The sequence below is a fragment of the Lipotes vexillifer genome, unplaced genomic scaffold, assembly GCF_000442215.2.
Source record: "Lipotes vexillifer unplaced genomic scaffold, Lipotes_vexillifer_v1.1 scaffold1002, whole genome shotgun sequence".
Lineage (NCBI taxonomy): Eukaryota > Metazoa > Chordata > Mammalia > Artiodactyla > Lipotidae > Lipotes > Lipotes vexillifer.
This window is the reverse complement of record NW_006796766.1, coordinates 243,013-259,114: the sequence shown is the minus strand read 5'-3', so window position 1 is coordinate 259,114 and position 16,102 is coordinate 243,013. Positions and strand designations below refer to the sequence as shown.

The following is a 16,102-nucleotide window of genomic DNA, read 5'->3' as shown; positions in this document are numbered from 1 at the left end:
CCTGCTGAATTCCGCAATGTAGAACCACTGGAGACCCAAAAAAGAGGGGCATCTCCACTGGGGCAAACACGTAATTGGAAAAAGAACGGGAGCAAAAGGCAGGTCTCAATGAGCTGTGTGAGACATTTAACAACAAGGTTCCCACTGGAGGGCTGGGGGGAAAGGAGGAGAGAGATAGAAGGGCAGGGTAAGGTGGAGGTCTTACAGGGGGGTGGTCTTGATGGGGGAGATCTCTGCATCAGAGATAAAGCCTCAGGAAGAAGAGCAAGCAGCCCACTAGCCATCCTCTCAAACACCCCCTTCTCCACCTCCCATCCCCCAAAAAGTCGTACCAATTTTATGCACTGTGTCAACTAAAAATAACTTCTTTTTTTTTTTCTGTTTGAGAAATTAATACAGGTTCACTGTAGAAAATGTAGGAAACACAGAAAGGCATTACTATTCAGTAATAACCACTATTAACATGTTGATATATTTCTTTCTTGTCTTCGTCCCTATGCATAGATTTTATGTATAGTCTATACATATACGCATAAGTATTCTAAATGATGGAAATAACCTTGCATGTAGGATTCTGTATCATGCTTCTCTTTGACTTAACCTGAAATCTTGAGCCTATGCTGGGCAATAGTGCTTGATGAACATCTTTAAACAGATTCTCTCTCCTGATAAATTCTTTCAAGTAAGTTCTCTAGCAGTGAGCAAAGGTATGGACATAACTTTTTAAAGCTCCTCCTATGGGAAAAAGTGCTTTCCAGAAAGGTTTTGCAATTTACATGTCTACTAACAGTACATGAAAGTGTCAGTTTAATTAAAAGGATTGTTTATTCTGTGTAATCTGATCTCTCTGTTTTAATCTAGTTGATTGGTGATCTGGATTATGAAAATTCAAGTAATCTAGCAGCCGGCAATAAATACACTGTGATAATCCAGGTGCAGGATGTTGCCCCTCCTTACTATAAAAGCAAGTATCATTTTGGTTTATTTCATGAAGCATCTTCCTTGAGTAGCAATGACTAAACTGTGCTGGGCAATGCTTGGGCTTGGGCTGGGGATGTATTTATGTTCAAAAGGAGAATTCCAAAAGCCCCAACACTTGGGAATCAGCCCAGCCTCTCCTCCTGTCCTTCACCAAGAACAGTTTCAAGAGTCTTTCTGCCCACCTTTAGTCTTGTCCCTTTCCAACGCATCCACCACATTTCTGACAGTGATTTTCAGGAAACGCAAATGCCACCGTATTACTTCTTGCTGAAAGCCCTTGAGTGTCTCCCCATAGCTGTCAAGTTCACATTCAAACTCTTTGGCTTGGCACAAAGCAATAAAGAGAGTCACGTGAATTTTTTTGGTTTCCGAATGCATATAAAAGTTATATTTACACTATATACTGTAATCTGTTAAGTGTGCAATAGCATTGTCTTAAAAAAATAATGTACATACTTTAATTAAAAATACTTTATTGCTGGGCTTCCCTGATGGCACAGTGGTTGGGAGTCCACCTGCCGATGCAGGGGACACGGGTTCGTGCCCCGGTCCGGGGGGATCCCACATGCCGCGGAGCGGCTGGGCCCGTGAGCCATAGCCGCTGAGCCTGCGCGTCCAGAGCCTGTGCTCCGCAACGGGAGAGGCCACAACAGTGAGAGGGCCGCGTACGGGAAAAAAAAACAAACAAACTTTATTGCTAAAAAATGCCAACCATCATCTGAACCTTCAGCGAGTCATAATCTTTTTGCAATGGTAACATCAAAGATCACTGATCACAGATCACCATAACAATATAATAATGAGGAAAACGTTTGAAATATTGCGAGAATTACCAAAACATGACACTGAGACACAAAGTGAGCAAACGCTGTTGGAAACATGGTGCCGATAGATTTGCTCGACACAGGGTTGCCACAATGTTCAATCTGTAAAAAACACAATATCTGCAAACTGCAATACGTAAAACGCAACAGAATGAGGGATGCCTGTATTGTGATTTAATTATTTTTTCCTATTTCTGTTTATAGATAATATCTACATTTATATCCTAACAAGCCCAGAAAATGAGTTTCCTCTTGTCTTTGATAGCCCATCCTACATATTTGCCATGTCGGAATTAAGCCCATGTAAGTGACCAACGAGACACAGACTCCAGTGCTCTTGATAGACCCCTTCATCCGGAGGCACTTGGGTGGAGGAGGCTCCCTGTCAGAGGCCCTGGTGGTGTTGTGCACAGCGACTCACAGCTGATTCCTGGTTATTGCATGTCTTACTTCTTTTTAAATTCTCCTCACTGTAGAGGAGCCCTTCAGGTGAAATCCAGATTTTGAAAACTGTTGATTAAACTGCATTTCTCTGAACCCCCTGATTGCCTCTTTGTCTGGGTGCCTGATTCCAACTAATCCTCTCTTTTTGCAGCCTAAGTTTTCCCTTGGTCTCCACTGTGATTTTTATCCAGCTCACTCAGAGAATTGAAATTTAAAAATAGAGAGAAGGCTTCCCATTTCTAGATTTCTTTCATTTAAAGACAAAATAAAGATGTTTTCTCTCTTCCCTTTGAAGGATTCCCTGGAGGCCTCTTTTTCTGCCCTTTAGGATGCCTCGATTTCTGCAGGCTCCTCCCCACTCCAGCTGGGTTTCTCCCCGTCTCTCGCAGTGAAGGGGAGACTGTTAACTCTAGAATAATCAGACCTCACCACAGTCTTTGAGACTTGGATTGTGGATACTTCTGCACTAAAAACCAAACCAAACAAACCCCAAAATCTCCCTCTAAAATGATCTCCTCTCCATTTCCTTCTCTCTCTTTATGATGAGCTCCATTTCCTGACATTACATTTTAAACAAAATACAAAAAGAGGGTCTGAAGAAAACGCTGTCGATTCCTTATGCCTTATCCAGTGAATAATAAGTGCAACAGGAATAGGCTTTTTATGAATTCACAGATCTTGCTACAATTATTAATCACCTACTCTGGGTCAAGCACATAGTGCTGTTCTATATAGTTGAATAAGAGAAGATGCTGCCCTTGAGGAGTATAATTTATGAGGAAGAACTTCTATAAAACAAGCAAGCCCGAAGTCCAGCAGCCCACCAACAAGACTTGCAAAATAAGCAAAATGGAACAGGATTTAAAAATCAAAAATATTCCAATCATCCTGTTGCTAAACCCTTAAAAATCATGTTTTTCATCTGGTTTTATAAGAGCAACCCATGCTCATTATAGAAAATTTGAAAAATAAAAAAGACAACACTGCTGCAAAAAGATGTATATGTGAGGGTTATTTGCAGCCTTAGGATCATATAATAATTGGTGTGCTTGGAGTCTATATGAGGGTATGAATTGTCTTTTAGACTTCACAGTAGTGCTTAAATCATATGGCCAGTTTCCTAGTGGGTGTCATTAGTGTAATTTGAATTTAAAAGATGTAAAACATACAGAGTTTGAACAGCAAAGAGGCCCCCAAAAGTCTTTCTGCCCATGGCACTGAGAGTGTCTGCTCCTAATTCCTCCTCTCATCCCCAAAGCAGGACTAATCTCAGATATTATTCTCAGCAGTAATCGCAGGTACTTTATTCTTCCAGCTAGAACCCGGGTTGGACGGATGCAAGCGACAGATAAAGACTTCCCCCAGAGAGGCATCGTGTACTCCATCTCCACCGGAGGGGCCAGCCAGCACTACCCAAACATATTTTGGATTAATCCCCAAACGGGAGAACTCCAGCTGGTGACTAAAGCGGACTACGAGACAACCCCCATCTATATTCTCAGAATCCAGGCCACCAACGGCGAGGACAGCAGCTCAGTCACTGTGAGTGGGGCTATTTGGTGTATTCACACCAGCCCAAGTGGTTGACTTTGGGTCTCCCTGGCACCCTCCAGATGTGGCCGTAGCAATAAGGAATCTTAATAGGGCACCTCCTGCAGACATGACAAGAAATGGCTAGGGGTGTCGCAGACAGCACAATCAGACACACATAGCAGTGCCAGGAAATAAAGATTGACATCTGTAAGCCCACGTTTATGGGTGACTGGGAGAAGCACTGAGATGGATGGCCACCCTGGGGGACAAGCTTCCTCCTGTTGCCCTTAAATCCCCCCTTGCTGTTGAGGTGGGCTGGAGCTGTGCATCGCCCCCAAGTAGTTTTACCCTGTTCCTACCCTGAGCCCCATCATACCAGATGGCATAGGTCTTAAAATGATCTGGCTTGACACAGCGCTATGCTGCTTTGTAACCTCTGATGTTGAGAATCTGGTTAAATGCATTTCTGAGTCAGTAGGTCTGAGTAGGGCCTGAGAACCTGCATTTCTAACATGCTTCCATGTGGTGCCGAGGCAGCTGGTCCATGGCCACGCTTTGAGGAGCCAGGCTTTGACAGGTCTGTGCTGCCAGTGGTTAGGAATATTTGAGGGTAATATGATGGTCACAAAGAGGAAACTATTTCTTGGTCTTTCCCGTTAGTAAAGTGAAAAAGCCTAAGGCAAAATGAACTCAGCTAGCGGCAGGCAGCCCTGTGTGAGTGAATGACTGGTCCAGGGTCAGGAGGCAGAGTTCATTTCTCAACTTTGATCCCAATTTGCCAAGGGGGTCCGAGCAATGCTTATCTTTGTACCCTGATTTCTCTCTCACACATGGAGAGTCACCTCATAACCCAATGCCTGAATAGTCCAGTTCCTCTGATGACTTGCTTTGAATTAGTGGGACGATGTTTTCAATGATGTGTAAGGCTTGGCATTGCTAGCTGAGAAAAAGATGTGCTAAGTTGAAGGTAATTGTCGTGTTTGTTAGCCTGGGTTTTTGAGAGGAATGAATGGAGTCCACTTTGGGAGCTAACTAGAGAGAACATTTCAATTTATTCCTGGGCTCAGAAATAGCTGAAATCCCCAAATTTCAGAGGTAGAATGAATACGACTCAAAAATTCATAAGCTTTTAAAACGGGTGATGATCACATAAGTCCCTTTCAGGGCTGACATTCTGTGATTCGGTGCTGGCAGGCATCCCAGTCCATATTCCAATTCACCAGGCATAAAAGACGGTGATGAAAGAGAACGGGCTGGCCCCTGCTTGTGGCAGGCCAGCGCCACCGGCTCAGTGCAGTGCTGAGATCCTGGGTTACACACAAGACCCCAGCTAAGCCAGGTCGCCTCCTTCTATCCCAGTGGTTCTCAACCCTGGCTGAGTATTAGAATCGGCTGGGGAACATAAAAATCGTGCCTGGGGACTCCCCTGGTGGCGCAGTGGTTAAAATCCGCCTGACAACGCAGAGGACGTGGGTTCGAGCCCTGGTCCGGGAAGATCCCACATGCCGCGGAGCAACTAAGCCCGTGCGCCACAGCCACTGAGCCTGAGCTTAGAGCCCGCAAGCTACAGCTACTGAAGCCCACGAGCCTAGTGCCTGTGCTCCGCAACAAGAGAAGCCACCGCAATGAGAAGCCCGTGCACCGCAACAAAGAGTAAACCCCGCTCACCGCAACTACAGGAAGCCAGTGCACAGCAACGAAGACCTGAGTCAGCCAATCAATCAATCAAGGAAGAAAAAAGAAAAAAAATTCAGGCCTGGGCCCCACCCTCCAGGGAGTCCAATTCATTTGGTCTGGAGAGGGCCAGACAAAGTGGAGCCATGGTTGAGAGCCATTGTTCGATCTTCCAAAGTTAAAGACAGAACTTCCAACTCACAGGGGCAGCAAGCAAGGAAGCACAGGAGGGTCACCATAAATCCATCATCGTTACTGGAAAAACAACTCAGCATCATCTGGGGATGAGCACATGTGTCTAGCTGCATGTGTGTGGGGGTGTGTGGAAATGTATTATTACGTATATTATGCACATGTGCATATACACACACAACACACAGTAGAGAAGTTAATAGCATAGGACTTGGAGTAAGACAGACCTAAGTTCAAATCCCAGCTCTGCCACTCACCAACTGAATGGCCTTAGGTCAATTACCTAATCTCCCTCAGCCTCAGCTTCCCCATCTGTAAAATGGGAATAAACATATTATCGATCTCAGATGAGGTTAAACCTCACTAATTCACAAAAAGCACACAGCGCAGTGCGTGAAACACAGTAAGCGCTCAATGATAACTACTCAGTGAGGCCACTTTCTTGCCGCTCTAGGTGACTGTGAACATCATTGAAGAAAATGATGAAAAACCAATCTGTACCCCAAACTCGTACTTCCTGGCCATCCCAGTGGATCTGAAAGTTGGCACAAATATTTACAATTTCAAGCTCACATGTACTGACCTTGATTCCAGCCCCAGGTCTTTTCGTTACTCCATTGGCTCAGGTATGGTATTGATGTCAGTGGTCCTGGACCCTTGCTGAGGGCTCTTGGTGTTGGGGGCTGTAGCAGCTGTTTAGGGAGAAGGGGTGGGGGTCTGAGCCCACACACTGATCTGGCACAGCGTGTAGGGGGTGGGATGTTTTGAATGAGGAAACCAGGGGTGAGGAGTCAAATGGTTCTGGAATTCCCAGTCCCCCCTCCCCCACACACACCTTGCTTCCCCTTCTCACCTAACTCTTCCCAGACTCCCATACCTGGCTGTCCAAAGGCCCAAGGAACAGTGAATCCCATTGATGGTGACCCGCCCCCCCCACCCCCAATTCCCAGCCTGTCGTAGGATTCATGAATCAGATTAGTGTAGCTTAAAAACATTTTTTTAGTCCAACTCCTCCCCCACCTCTTTTCCTGCAAGCTTGTGGCAGGGTCAGGGTGTGTGTGTGTGGGGGGGGGGCAGGGGAATCCCAGTCCTCTCTCTGGATAATAATAGATGAAATAGATTAAATGCATTTTGAAACGCGTCCTCAGGAATTCTCTTCTGCTCCATTCATTTTCTCTCTTTAAAAATATACCATTGTGGGAGAGAAAGAAAAGAGCACCCCTCAATGGAAATGAGACCAAAATAGTTAATCTAATGAAGTGCCGGGGCCAGAGATTTAAACCCAAACAAGCAGAGCAGTTTCACGTGAAAGAGTGAAAATCCAGCTCCACCACCTGCTGAGCCCTGGCAGAGCCGGAACTGGAGCAGCAGGAAGCCTCTCCAGCAGGCTGTGTCACAAAACCTAGGGGCAGAGCCCACCTCGAGACTGCAGTGGCCGAAGATGGAAATAATCCATACTGAGAACCCTCAGGCCTTTATTATGGGGCACTTCGTTGCTCGGGAGTAAAATTGCCTCATCCCCTGGTCCATTTACTGGTTTTTAGTTGGTAGTGGGTCTGCAGCCACCAGAGGAATGAACAAGAGCTGCTTGGGCGGGCAGCCTCTCTGCTCTGGGCTCCCTAAGCTGTGAGCCTGCAGCCCCAGAGGAGCCGCTGGGGAGGTGGGGGTGGGGACTACTGTCCCTGTCAGCCCGGGACGCACCTTCCTTTGGGGGACTCCAGGGACATCTGTCACGGGTGTGACCAGCCTGGTTTCATGAAAGGCGTGCAATGAACTTGGCCCATGGCTAGGGACGTGGCCCCCTCTTCCCTCTTGCCGCCCACTGATTGGTCTGAGCGTGAGTTACACATTGTTACCAAGTTAATGCTGACGATGAGCATTGGCCGCACCAGGACTGCTAGCTCTCTGCCTGATGCTCAACGCCGTGGCGGCCATTCTCCCTGTACACCTGTACTGGTGCCCTTTTCTACTCTCATTTTCATTGCAGCCACACTGGTTGTGAGCCGGAGTCTCTCTGTACTCATGAAATCTCTGGTGCTGTTAAGGCCCATATCCTTTCACTGCCCCCGCCCTGGTACCTCAGAAGTAGTCTACACCTGAGGTGGGATGTTTAAGAAAAAGACTGAATGTAGTTTTCTTCTAACCCTTATTTCTCACGCTCTTTTCCTCCTTTTCCCAAAATCCTTGTATCAAATCTCATTTAGGGAACATCAACAGTCATTTCACCTTCTCTCCCAACGCCGGGTCCAACGTTACAAGCCTGATCCTCGCGACTCGCTTTGACTATGCTAGTGGGCTTGATAAGATCTGGAACTACAAACTACTTGTCTACATAACTGATGACAACTTGCTGTCCGACAGGAAGACAGCTGCAGCTCTTGTTGAAACAGGCACAGTGACCCTGAGCATTAGTGTCATTCCTCACCCAACCACGACTGTCACCACAACCCCCAGGGTAAGGGTTTTGGGAGATGGACTTCCCAGTTACGTCCCTTGTAATTGATGTTGATGGAGCCCCTTGAGCTAGGAGAAATGTGGGGTGGACTGAAAAGAGTTGAGGTGTTAGGATGTTGCTAAAAACGCCAACCGTGGGCTGGATCGGAATAGTCACTGGGTGGTAGAAAAAATCTGGGTGAGACCTTGGGCTTATAGAACCACTGACATTTCCTAGTCTGGTAAAGAAGGAGGTACACATATGCACAGACTTGTGATAGATCAGGCATTGCCCATCCAGGGTATGGATATGTTGCTGCCTTCACAAGCCCTTCTCTGCTCGCCCTTAAGAGCCAATACAAGTCCATGTCCATGAGAGCAGCTAGCTGCCAGATGTTCTTCTCTCCTTCTTTTGAAGAGTCACCATTTGTCAATCTGTACCCTACTCCCCACCGCCACTCCAAAAAAAAATCCACTTATTCAATCTGCAGGTATTGATTTAATACCTATAATATGCCAAGCACTTTGGTGAATAAGCCATAAATGATCTCTGCTCTCTCATGGAGCTTATAGTATAGGTTAGTGGTTCTCAAATGTGGTCCCCAGACCAGCAGCAGCAGCAGCATCACCTGGAAACTTGTTAGAAAAGCAAATTCTTGAGCCCACCCCAGAACACTAAAGTTATACCTCATCCAACCATGATCATCACTACGACTTCCAGGGAAGGATGTTGAAACCTGGAGTCCTCACCAAATCCCCAGACCTACTGGATTAGAAACTGTGGGGTGGGACCCAACCATCTGTGTTTTTAATAAGCCTTCCAGGCCATTCTGATTGCACTAAAGTTTTAGAGCCTCTGATCTAGAGGGGGAGATGGATTACAAACAGGTGTGCAAATTAATAAACTACCTACAGACTGTCGTAAACAGTAGGAAGAAAATAAGCAGGTGCCACAATGGAATCAGTGTGATGAAAGAAGGGAGCATCTTGGGATCTGACAAGAGGATTATCGCCCCTGGCTTCTTGGATGACCTGGCTTATATTTGTGCAGAACCTTTTTTCCCCTTTCCTCCTGATCCTTGTAAAAGTTGCGCCCTTGGTCGGCAGCCCCATACTTGGAGTACACCAGAGGAAAAGGAACCAGAACCTCAGAAAGCCACCTGTGACAGGTCGTCAAATTCTGCTTCTCAGAGTCTTACCAAGAGCTGCTTAATATTCCTTTCCTGTGGGCTGGATATTACCCCTCAATATTACCCCCAATGAATGGAGGCATTAGGTGACTTGAAGGGTTGTGGTAGGAGCCAGTAGGTGCCCCAAGTAAGGAACTGCCACCTTTCTGCAACTTACAACACAACCCAGCTCTGACATCTCCAACCTGGAAATCTCCATAACTTGTTTGTTATCAGTCTCCCTCTCTGGGAAGCAAATGCTGAACTTGAGGTCTCACTGTGATAACAGCCTGCTCAGCTGGCAGCACAGCTGGTAGTGAGTGAACACTGAGAAGCTTACAAAGTGTTTTAAAAAAAAGAAACAAAAAACCCCAAATTTCATGGCTCATGCCTTCCCAGTGAGAGACAATAGCTATATTAGTCCCTAGCTTATGCCATGATTTGGCAGGAAAAAAAAGCCAATGGAATTTTTAGCTTTGGGGAAGGAGAAGAGAGAGAATGAAATTAGGCCTAGAGTTGCTCTCCAGTTCCCTACATTTTCTGGGTTTTGGTCTAATGGACGTCTGGCAAGACTATAAATAAGGTGATGGGTTGAAGAGTGAGAACGATGAGCACGCACATGTCTGACGTTTAGAGCAAGAACAAAAAGCAGAATGAACATTCAACCACCCAACGTTGAGAGGGTTCTGATGTCAAAGACTACCAGCCTCCACTCATCCTCCCCCTTCTGTCATTCAAGCCCAGGATCACCTACCGGATCCTGAGGAAGAACGTGTATTTTCCATCAGCCTGGTACGTGCCTTTTGTCATCACTTTGGGCTCCATGTTGCTTCTGGGTCTCCTAGTGTCCCTGATCGTCCTGTTGGCCAAAGCCATCCACAGACACTGTCCCTGCAAGACTGGGAAGCACAAGAAACCTCTGTAAGTTGCCAGTGGGCTGGGCCCTTCCCCCATTTCCTTTCGGAGGATACTGCCTCTGGTGATGTCAGGAGAAGGAAAGGGAGACAGTTGGGATTTCTCCACAGGGTAGAGAGGGTGCCTGGAATGAAGAAAGGAAACGGAGCTACGGGGGAGATGTCCCAGCTCCCCTTGTCCTGGTGGACCCCCTTCATCACCTGCCGGGCCAGGAAACTGTTCCTTTGCTTTTCCCTGGCACGTGCCCCGTCCTTGATGAGTTCTCAATGAAATCGGGGCTTCAGCCTCTTGGTGACCTTGTCCTGGATAAAAGCTCCAGAAACAAGGCCGGTTGTGAGTAGCAGTAGAATATGCCGTGCTGTTATTTGTGGAATATTTAAAGGATGGGATGGAATTAGAGGAAGCACAAAAAAGTAATAAGGGAATTAAACTTTTGGCTCCAGTGACCAAACTGGGCTTTGGTTTGACTAAATAATCATTGTTCATTTGCGTGTGGCCCTCTCAAGGGCTGTAAACGCAGGCCTGCTTCCTCTCCCTGGGATGCTCACCTGCTCACTTATATGCCTCTTTTGGTGACATTCTGCAGAGTGTCTTTTGCTGGCTAAAGGGAGGTACTAGAGTAAAGTGGAGAAAGCATTAAATTGTTACAAGCTTCCCCAGAGCCAGTTTCTTGAGTCTTAGTAGCTCTTACAGTGAGAACGTGATGGTTCTGAGCCTGGGCTTTGGAGTCAGATAAGGTTGAGGTTCAAATCTTGGGTCTGCCACTTTCTGGGTATATGGCTTTGGGCAAGTGACAACCTCTGTGAATCTCAATTTCTTTATCTGAAAACCAAACAATTAAATGAGCAAATGCAAAGGAACCACTTAGCACTGTTCCTGATGTGGAGTAAATGCTTAATACACTATTTTTTTTTAATCCTGTTGCATGATTTTTCACGGCTGAGTCCCAGTGAGCTTAGGACTCTAGATTCTAAGTTTAGCTCTGTACACCCAAGTATCTTGAGGTACTGGAACTTGAATTTTGGAATTTCTCACCGGCAAAAAGAAGGGGTGATAAGATTTATGTGTCTTTTAAAGGTATTTTGAAGATTAACTACTACTGTCAAATAATTTAAAATCTATGGATGAAAGGCAGTATAAAAGTAAAAGTATTAGCATAAAGATGTGCATTGCATTGTGCCATATTTATTGGGGACATTCGTTGCTATTGGCAACCTTGACTTCAAGGTAAGAAATCCTTGAGCATCTGCTGAAATTTAAAAAGGCCTTTTTATTTGGACTCTACTCACAAATTGATTTGAGAAAAAAAAAACAGCTCCAAAAGAGTGATGCTTAAGCTTGTAAGGATGGCAGTGCTCTGTAATGGGATTTGGGCAGAAGTTCTTAAAGGAAGTAATCCAATACTGGACACTGCAACTCACATGCAGTTTATAGTCAAATGTGAGCCTTGAACCTGGTGGTTTCAGTTACCTTCTAAATATTGTTTTCAACATGGTTGACTTTTTAAAAAGTAGCTAGTAATTCAGACTCAGACCTGGCCTCTCTGGCAATTTGTTGTACCATATGGCAACCAATATTTGTCCCATAGCAGAGAATAAAATTAGAGTCACAGAATAATAGAATCCAGTGTTATCGTGGGAAGGGTCTTAAGAGTCCAGGTGTCCAGCTCTTCACATTACAGGAAGCCAGGGTTTAACTGCTAGTCATTGAACCTTCCCACTGTGGGCCAAATCTTCTGTTCAGATGGCTACTGGGGAGGAAAACCAGGCAGGAAGAATCGCTGGGAGGTCTGATGGGGTCGTCATGCCCTCACTCAGTGTTGTCAGAGAAAATAGGTTCCCTGAAGTTCTCTAAAGCAATAGTTTTCAAACTTATCAAACTCCCAAGCCTCCTTAGTCCCAACCCAGCAGTGATGGAGCAGGGCTGGGAGCCCATTCTGCATTTTAGACCCCTGCCCTGGTCCCTCTCAATCGAGCCCTGAATCCTGGGGAACACAGTTGCCCAAAGGCCCTCATGTTGTCACGTGTGTACCAGTGCAGAGTGCTCTCAGGTTAATTCTTGTCCATCCCTTCTCCCCCGATACAGGGTGAAGAAAGTAGGTATGTACGGTGCCGATTACCTTTGTTTGTTGCTATTATTGTTTTTTGCTTGCTCTGTTGTACTACATAAAAGGGTTCCAACTCGGTGGAGAATCAGGGCACAGTCCTGTGTTGGTGGGTTTTCCGCCACATCATCTGTGGATGGAACGAAACAGAGGTCGGACGTAGCTGGAGGAAGGGGAGGGCGGGGCAGGGTGCATGGGGCCGTTGGCCCGCTTGGGTCTAATTCGGTCCTGCCTGCTCCTTACTGAGTCACCTCCAATCAGCTCGACATCAGCACCTAAAGGTCTGCTCCCCACCAAGCGGGTCAGGAATGGAGAATTCTCCGTGAGTTAAACACAGAATCTACTTGCTGCTACACACAGAGGGGGTGACCCCTCCTGAGGACAGCTAGTGCCCTGTATTAGACAGATGCCTCTTTTTAAAGAACAAATGATACTTTATTCTCAGATTGTGATGGATTTGATCATTCTCACATGTTACTTAGGTTAGGGTAGTTAGAAATGGGGGCTGGGTGCAGTCAGATGGGCTGGGAGAGCTGAGTGATTTCAGGGCGTTGGTGAAATGAGCAAGGCCCATCTGAGGAGATGTCACCACTGTCTCCAAAGCTGTGGCCTCAGGGAGACTCCAAGCTATGGGGAGAGACAGGACAAAGAACTGGAAAGAGTTTTTTTGAAAAATGATTGCTCTAATCACTCCAGCCATAGGTGTGTGCATCTGACATGTACAAGGGATATCTCAGCAGGGTTAGAAATTTAACTACAGTGGTTATTGATCATATCGAATGAGATAATTTTGATAAATGAGATTTTTCACAAACTATCTCCCATCCTAGTTACTTTGTAAAAAGGGCATAAGGAATGGATGCAAAGAATCCTCAGATGAGAAACAAAGGTAGCAACCCCCTCTTTCTTTGTTACCTATAAAGCCATTTAAAACCTAGTTTCCAGTAATGACAATAAGCTGGAAAAAGAATTAAAAATTTTTAATGGTGTATTATGAGAGTGTGTGTGTGTTTCTGAGAAGGTGGAAGGAGGTCAACAAACATGTCTAGAGACAGAAAATTCTTTGCTATGCCTGCAATACTAAGCTCAAATCCTGCTTAAGAGATATCTCTTTGTAGGGGTAAAATTTTAAGGTCAATTTAGTGTCCAAGAAGCTTAACTTCTGTCTGTCCTCTTCCCTGCAGAAATGAAGAACACAAAGAGAGAGGCGGCAGTGGTGAGGCTGGCCCCAGGGCGCCGGGTTGGGGAGGGGCTCTGGTCTCCCCCCGGCCGTCTCGCCACAGTCCCACAGGGGTGTTTATCATTCAGGGAGATGCTTGTATCTGGCCACTGGAGCAGACTGCTGTGTGACGAGCTCCTGATAGAATTTGTTCCCTCCACTGAACCTGTCCGCTGCTATATTTGCAGAAGAACTGGATTTCATAAATATTGAATAGTGGTGTTTATTATCTACACTAGTTCTCCAGGAGAGTGAGTTAGGGGAGAGGAGCTTAAAGACCAGAACTGGTGCTTCAGCCTTCAATGGGATTTACTTTTGCTTTGCTTTTCCACACCTTGAGGGAAAAGTGATAGAAAAAGAGCACGGTGGGAGGCTGAGGCTGGCTCTGCCCTCTCGGCCATATGACCTTGACCTCAGGGAATCCCTCAGCCTCTTTAAGCATTAGATTCCTCACCTGTGGAATGGGAGTGAGAACAGCTGCCCTGAGATAACAGGTGGGGAGATACTGGGAAAATTATGAAGAGTCATGTAAATGCAAAGTGTCACAGGACAGCTGGGGAGTTACCTCCTCACATGACCTCCTGATTTTTCTTTCACTGAACCTGATCCACCCACTGGAAGTGATGGAACTTGAAGGTGACCCCCTCCCAGGTCTCCCCTAACCCCTAGGAATAGGACTTTGTTATGATCTAAGATCCATGAATTTGGGAAATGACAGGCAGGACGCGGAGGAAGTATGGCTTCAGGCCAGTCTCCTAAGTGCTTATAAGCACTGGTCTGCAAACAGGAGGAAGGGGTGATCTCCAGTCTCCTGGGTCTTATTATTGCCTAAGGCAAGTACCCTTGATGATGCCACTCAGAGAGTTAGACATATGTAGAGTTAAATTCGTCGATTAAGTAAATCAATCCCCCTGGCCGAAAAAGTGCAGCTTCTGAGTTGATCAAATGGAGGAAAGCTGTACAATCTCAATTCCTTCTGTTTTCACAGAGGGGAGCTGTGGGCAAGTGAGTAGGTAACGGCTTATGTGATGAAAACGGGGGTCAAAGGCCCTTTAAACTCCAAACACCACCCTCGTGAGTGTGCTGAAGAACAGCATCGTTGGAGGGCACCGTGTGAGGGAAGGGGGTGTTTCCGGGGGCAGAGGTCAGGTCCTGGAGGGCGGCACAGAGTACAGGTCAGGGGAAAGAATAAGGTGTGGAACACCAGGCTTAGGTGAGGCAGGCCAGGCTTAGAGGCAGCGTTGCATCGGCCTAGGCTGACTCATCTGTGCCTGCCCTGCACGTAACATCTGCCTGACAGATCCCGCGTAGGTGATGTCGATCTTGGCCGGTGCTGCATGGCATTTCTGCGCTTCCTTCTGTGCAGCTTAGATCGCGTTTACTCAGGATACTTTCCTACTCCCCAAGTCTGGATTAAATGTCCTTTTCCCACCCCTGTTCCCCCACGCCCCCATAGCATCCTATATTCCCCCATCATAGGCTTTATCACAGTAAATTGCAGTGCCTCTTTGTCAATGGCTCCTGCTTGATTGCAAGCTTTGGGCGGGCGGTAACCAGCCCTGCCTTGTTCACCGATGTGTCCCGAGCATCGAGCACAGTGCCTATTGAATAAATAAATGTCAGGAAGGCCCTGGGTAAGGAACCTGGGCTGTAAGGAAGAACAGCCTCTCCTGGGGGGAGGAGTGTAGGGCTGTGCTTGAAGCCGTCTCTTTCTTTTCCTTAGGAAACAATCCAGATGAACACTGTCTTTGATGGAGAAGCCGCAGACACAGGTAATTAAGTGGCAGTGTTGCCCATAAAGGCACTGATCATATTCCAGGCTGGTGGAGTCATGGAGGACCATATCCCACGTCCTGCTCTTCACTCAGTCTGTCAGTGCGTTTGGTTGTCGGGCCTACACAGTTCTGATACTTCCAGGCGGCACCACAACGTGAGATCGGCTCAAAACAGAGCTGGCTTGTAGACACTCAAGCACATGATCACGTGTGAGGCCTCAGCAGGTTTCCACCTAAAGGGTCCCACTCTAGGACCACGCCTCTGTCCAGCCTCCCTCCCTGAATCACAGGCCAGTTCAGGGAATTGGTGAATTCAATAACCCACTGTGTCTTCTGCTCACTGGGACTCAACCTCCCCCCACCTGCCTCATCCTTTCTGAATGCTTCTGAACACCATGCTATTGGTAACGAGAGATATGGAGAAATGGCAAGCTTAGCTTCTTTTTTTCCTCGAGCAGGGCCAAGAATTCCTTCTTGGACAGCAAGATGAACATAAGGTAAAGCTGGCCTCCAGAGCTCTCATCACCCCCATGAAATCAGCTCCAAATTTAGCTCCTTTACACACATCCCTTCACTTACAAAGGCTCAATTATAGACGTGAATAAAGGGAAGGAAACCAAATTCGGGAGGCAAGTGCATTGGCTCCCTGCCACCCTCACATGCGAACGGCTCCGCTTGGTCCTCCTCAGAAGGAGGATGGCTCCTCTCCAGGACAGGCTGCCGCTGCTGCTGGAATTAAATTTCCCTCTATTATTAGGTACTTGTTACCATAATGTGCCCACATTAGCATAAGTGCTGGTGGGATCCTCTGCCTGAGAGGCCACTCATGCTGTAGGGAA

The 16,102-nt window shown here is 46.6% G+C and overlaps 1 protein-coding gene across 1 annotated transcript in view; it reads left to right on the top strand.

Moving 5' to 3' along the window:
* The window catches only part of CDHR3 (cadherin related family member 3), a 73,428-nt gene that overhangs the window by 56,275 nt on the left and 1,051 nt on the right, over positions 1 to 16,102 (top strand). The window contains exons 10-17 of the mRNA XM_007468984.1: positions 862 to 964; positions 2,010 to 2,108; positions 3,565 to 3,791; positions 6,103 to 6,274; positions 7,853 to 8,103; positions 9,990 to 10,171; positions 14,968 to 15,037; positions 15,212 to 15,260. Coding sequence (XP_007469046.1) covers positions 862 to 964; positions 2,010 to 2,108; positions 3,565 to 3,791; positions 6,103 to 6,274; positions 7,853 to 8,103; positions 9,990 to 10,171; positions 14,968 to 15,037; positions 15,212 to 15,260 — 1,153 coding nt within the window. The remainder of the gene's footprint in view (positions 1 to 861; positions 965 to 2,009; positions 2,109 to 3,564; positions 3,792 to 6,102; positions 6,275 to 7,852; positions 8,104 to 9,989; positions 10,172 to 14,967; positions 15,038 to 15,211; positions 15,261 to 16,102) is intronic.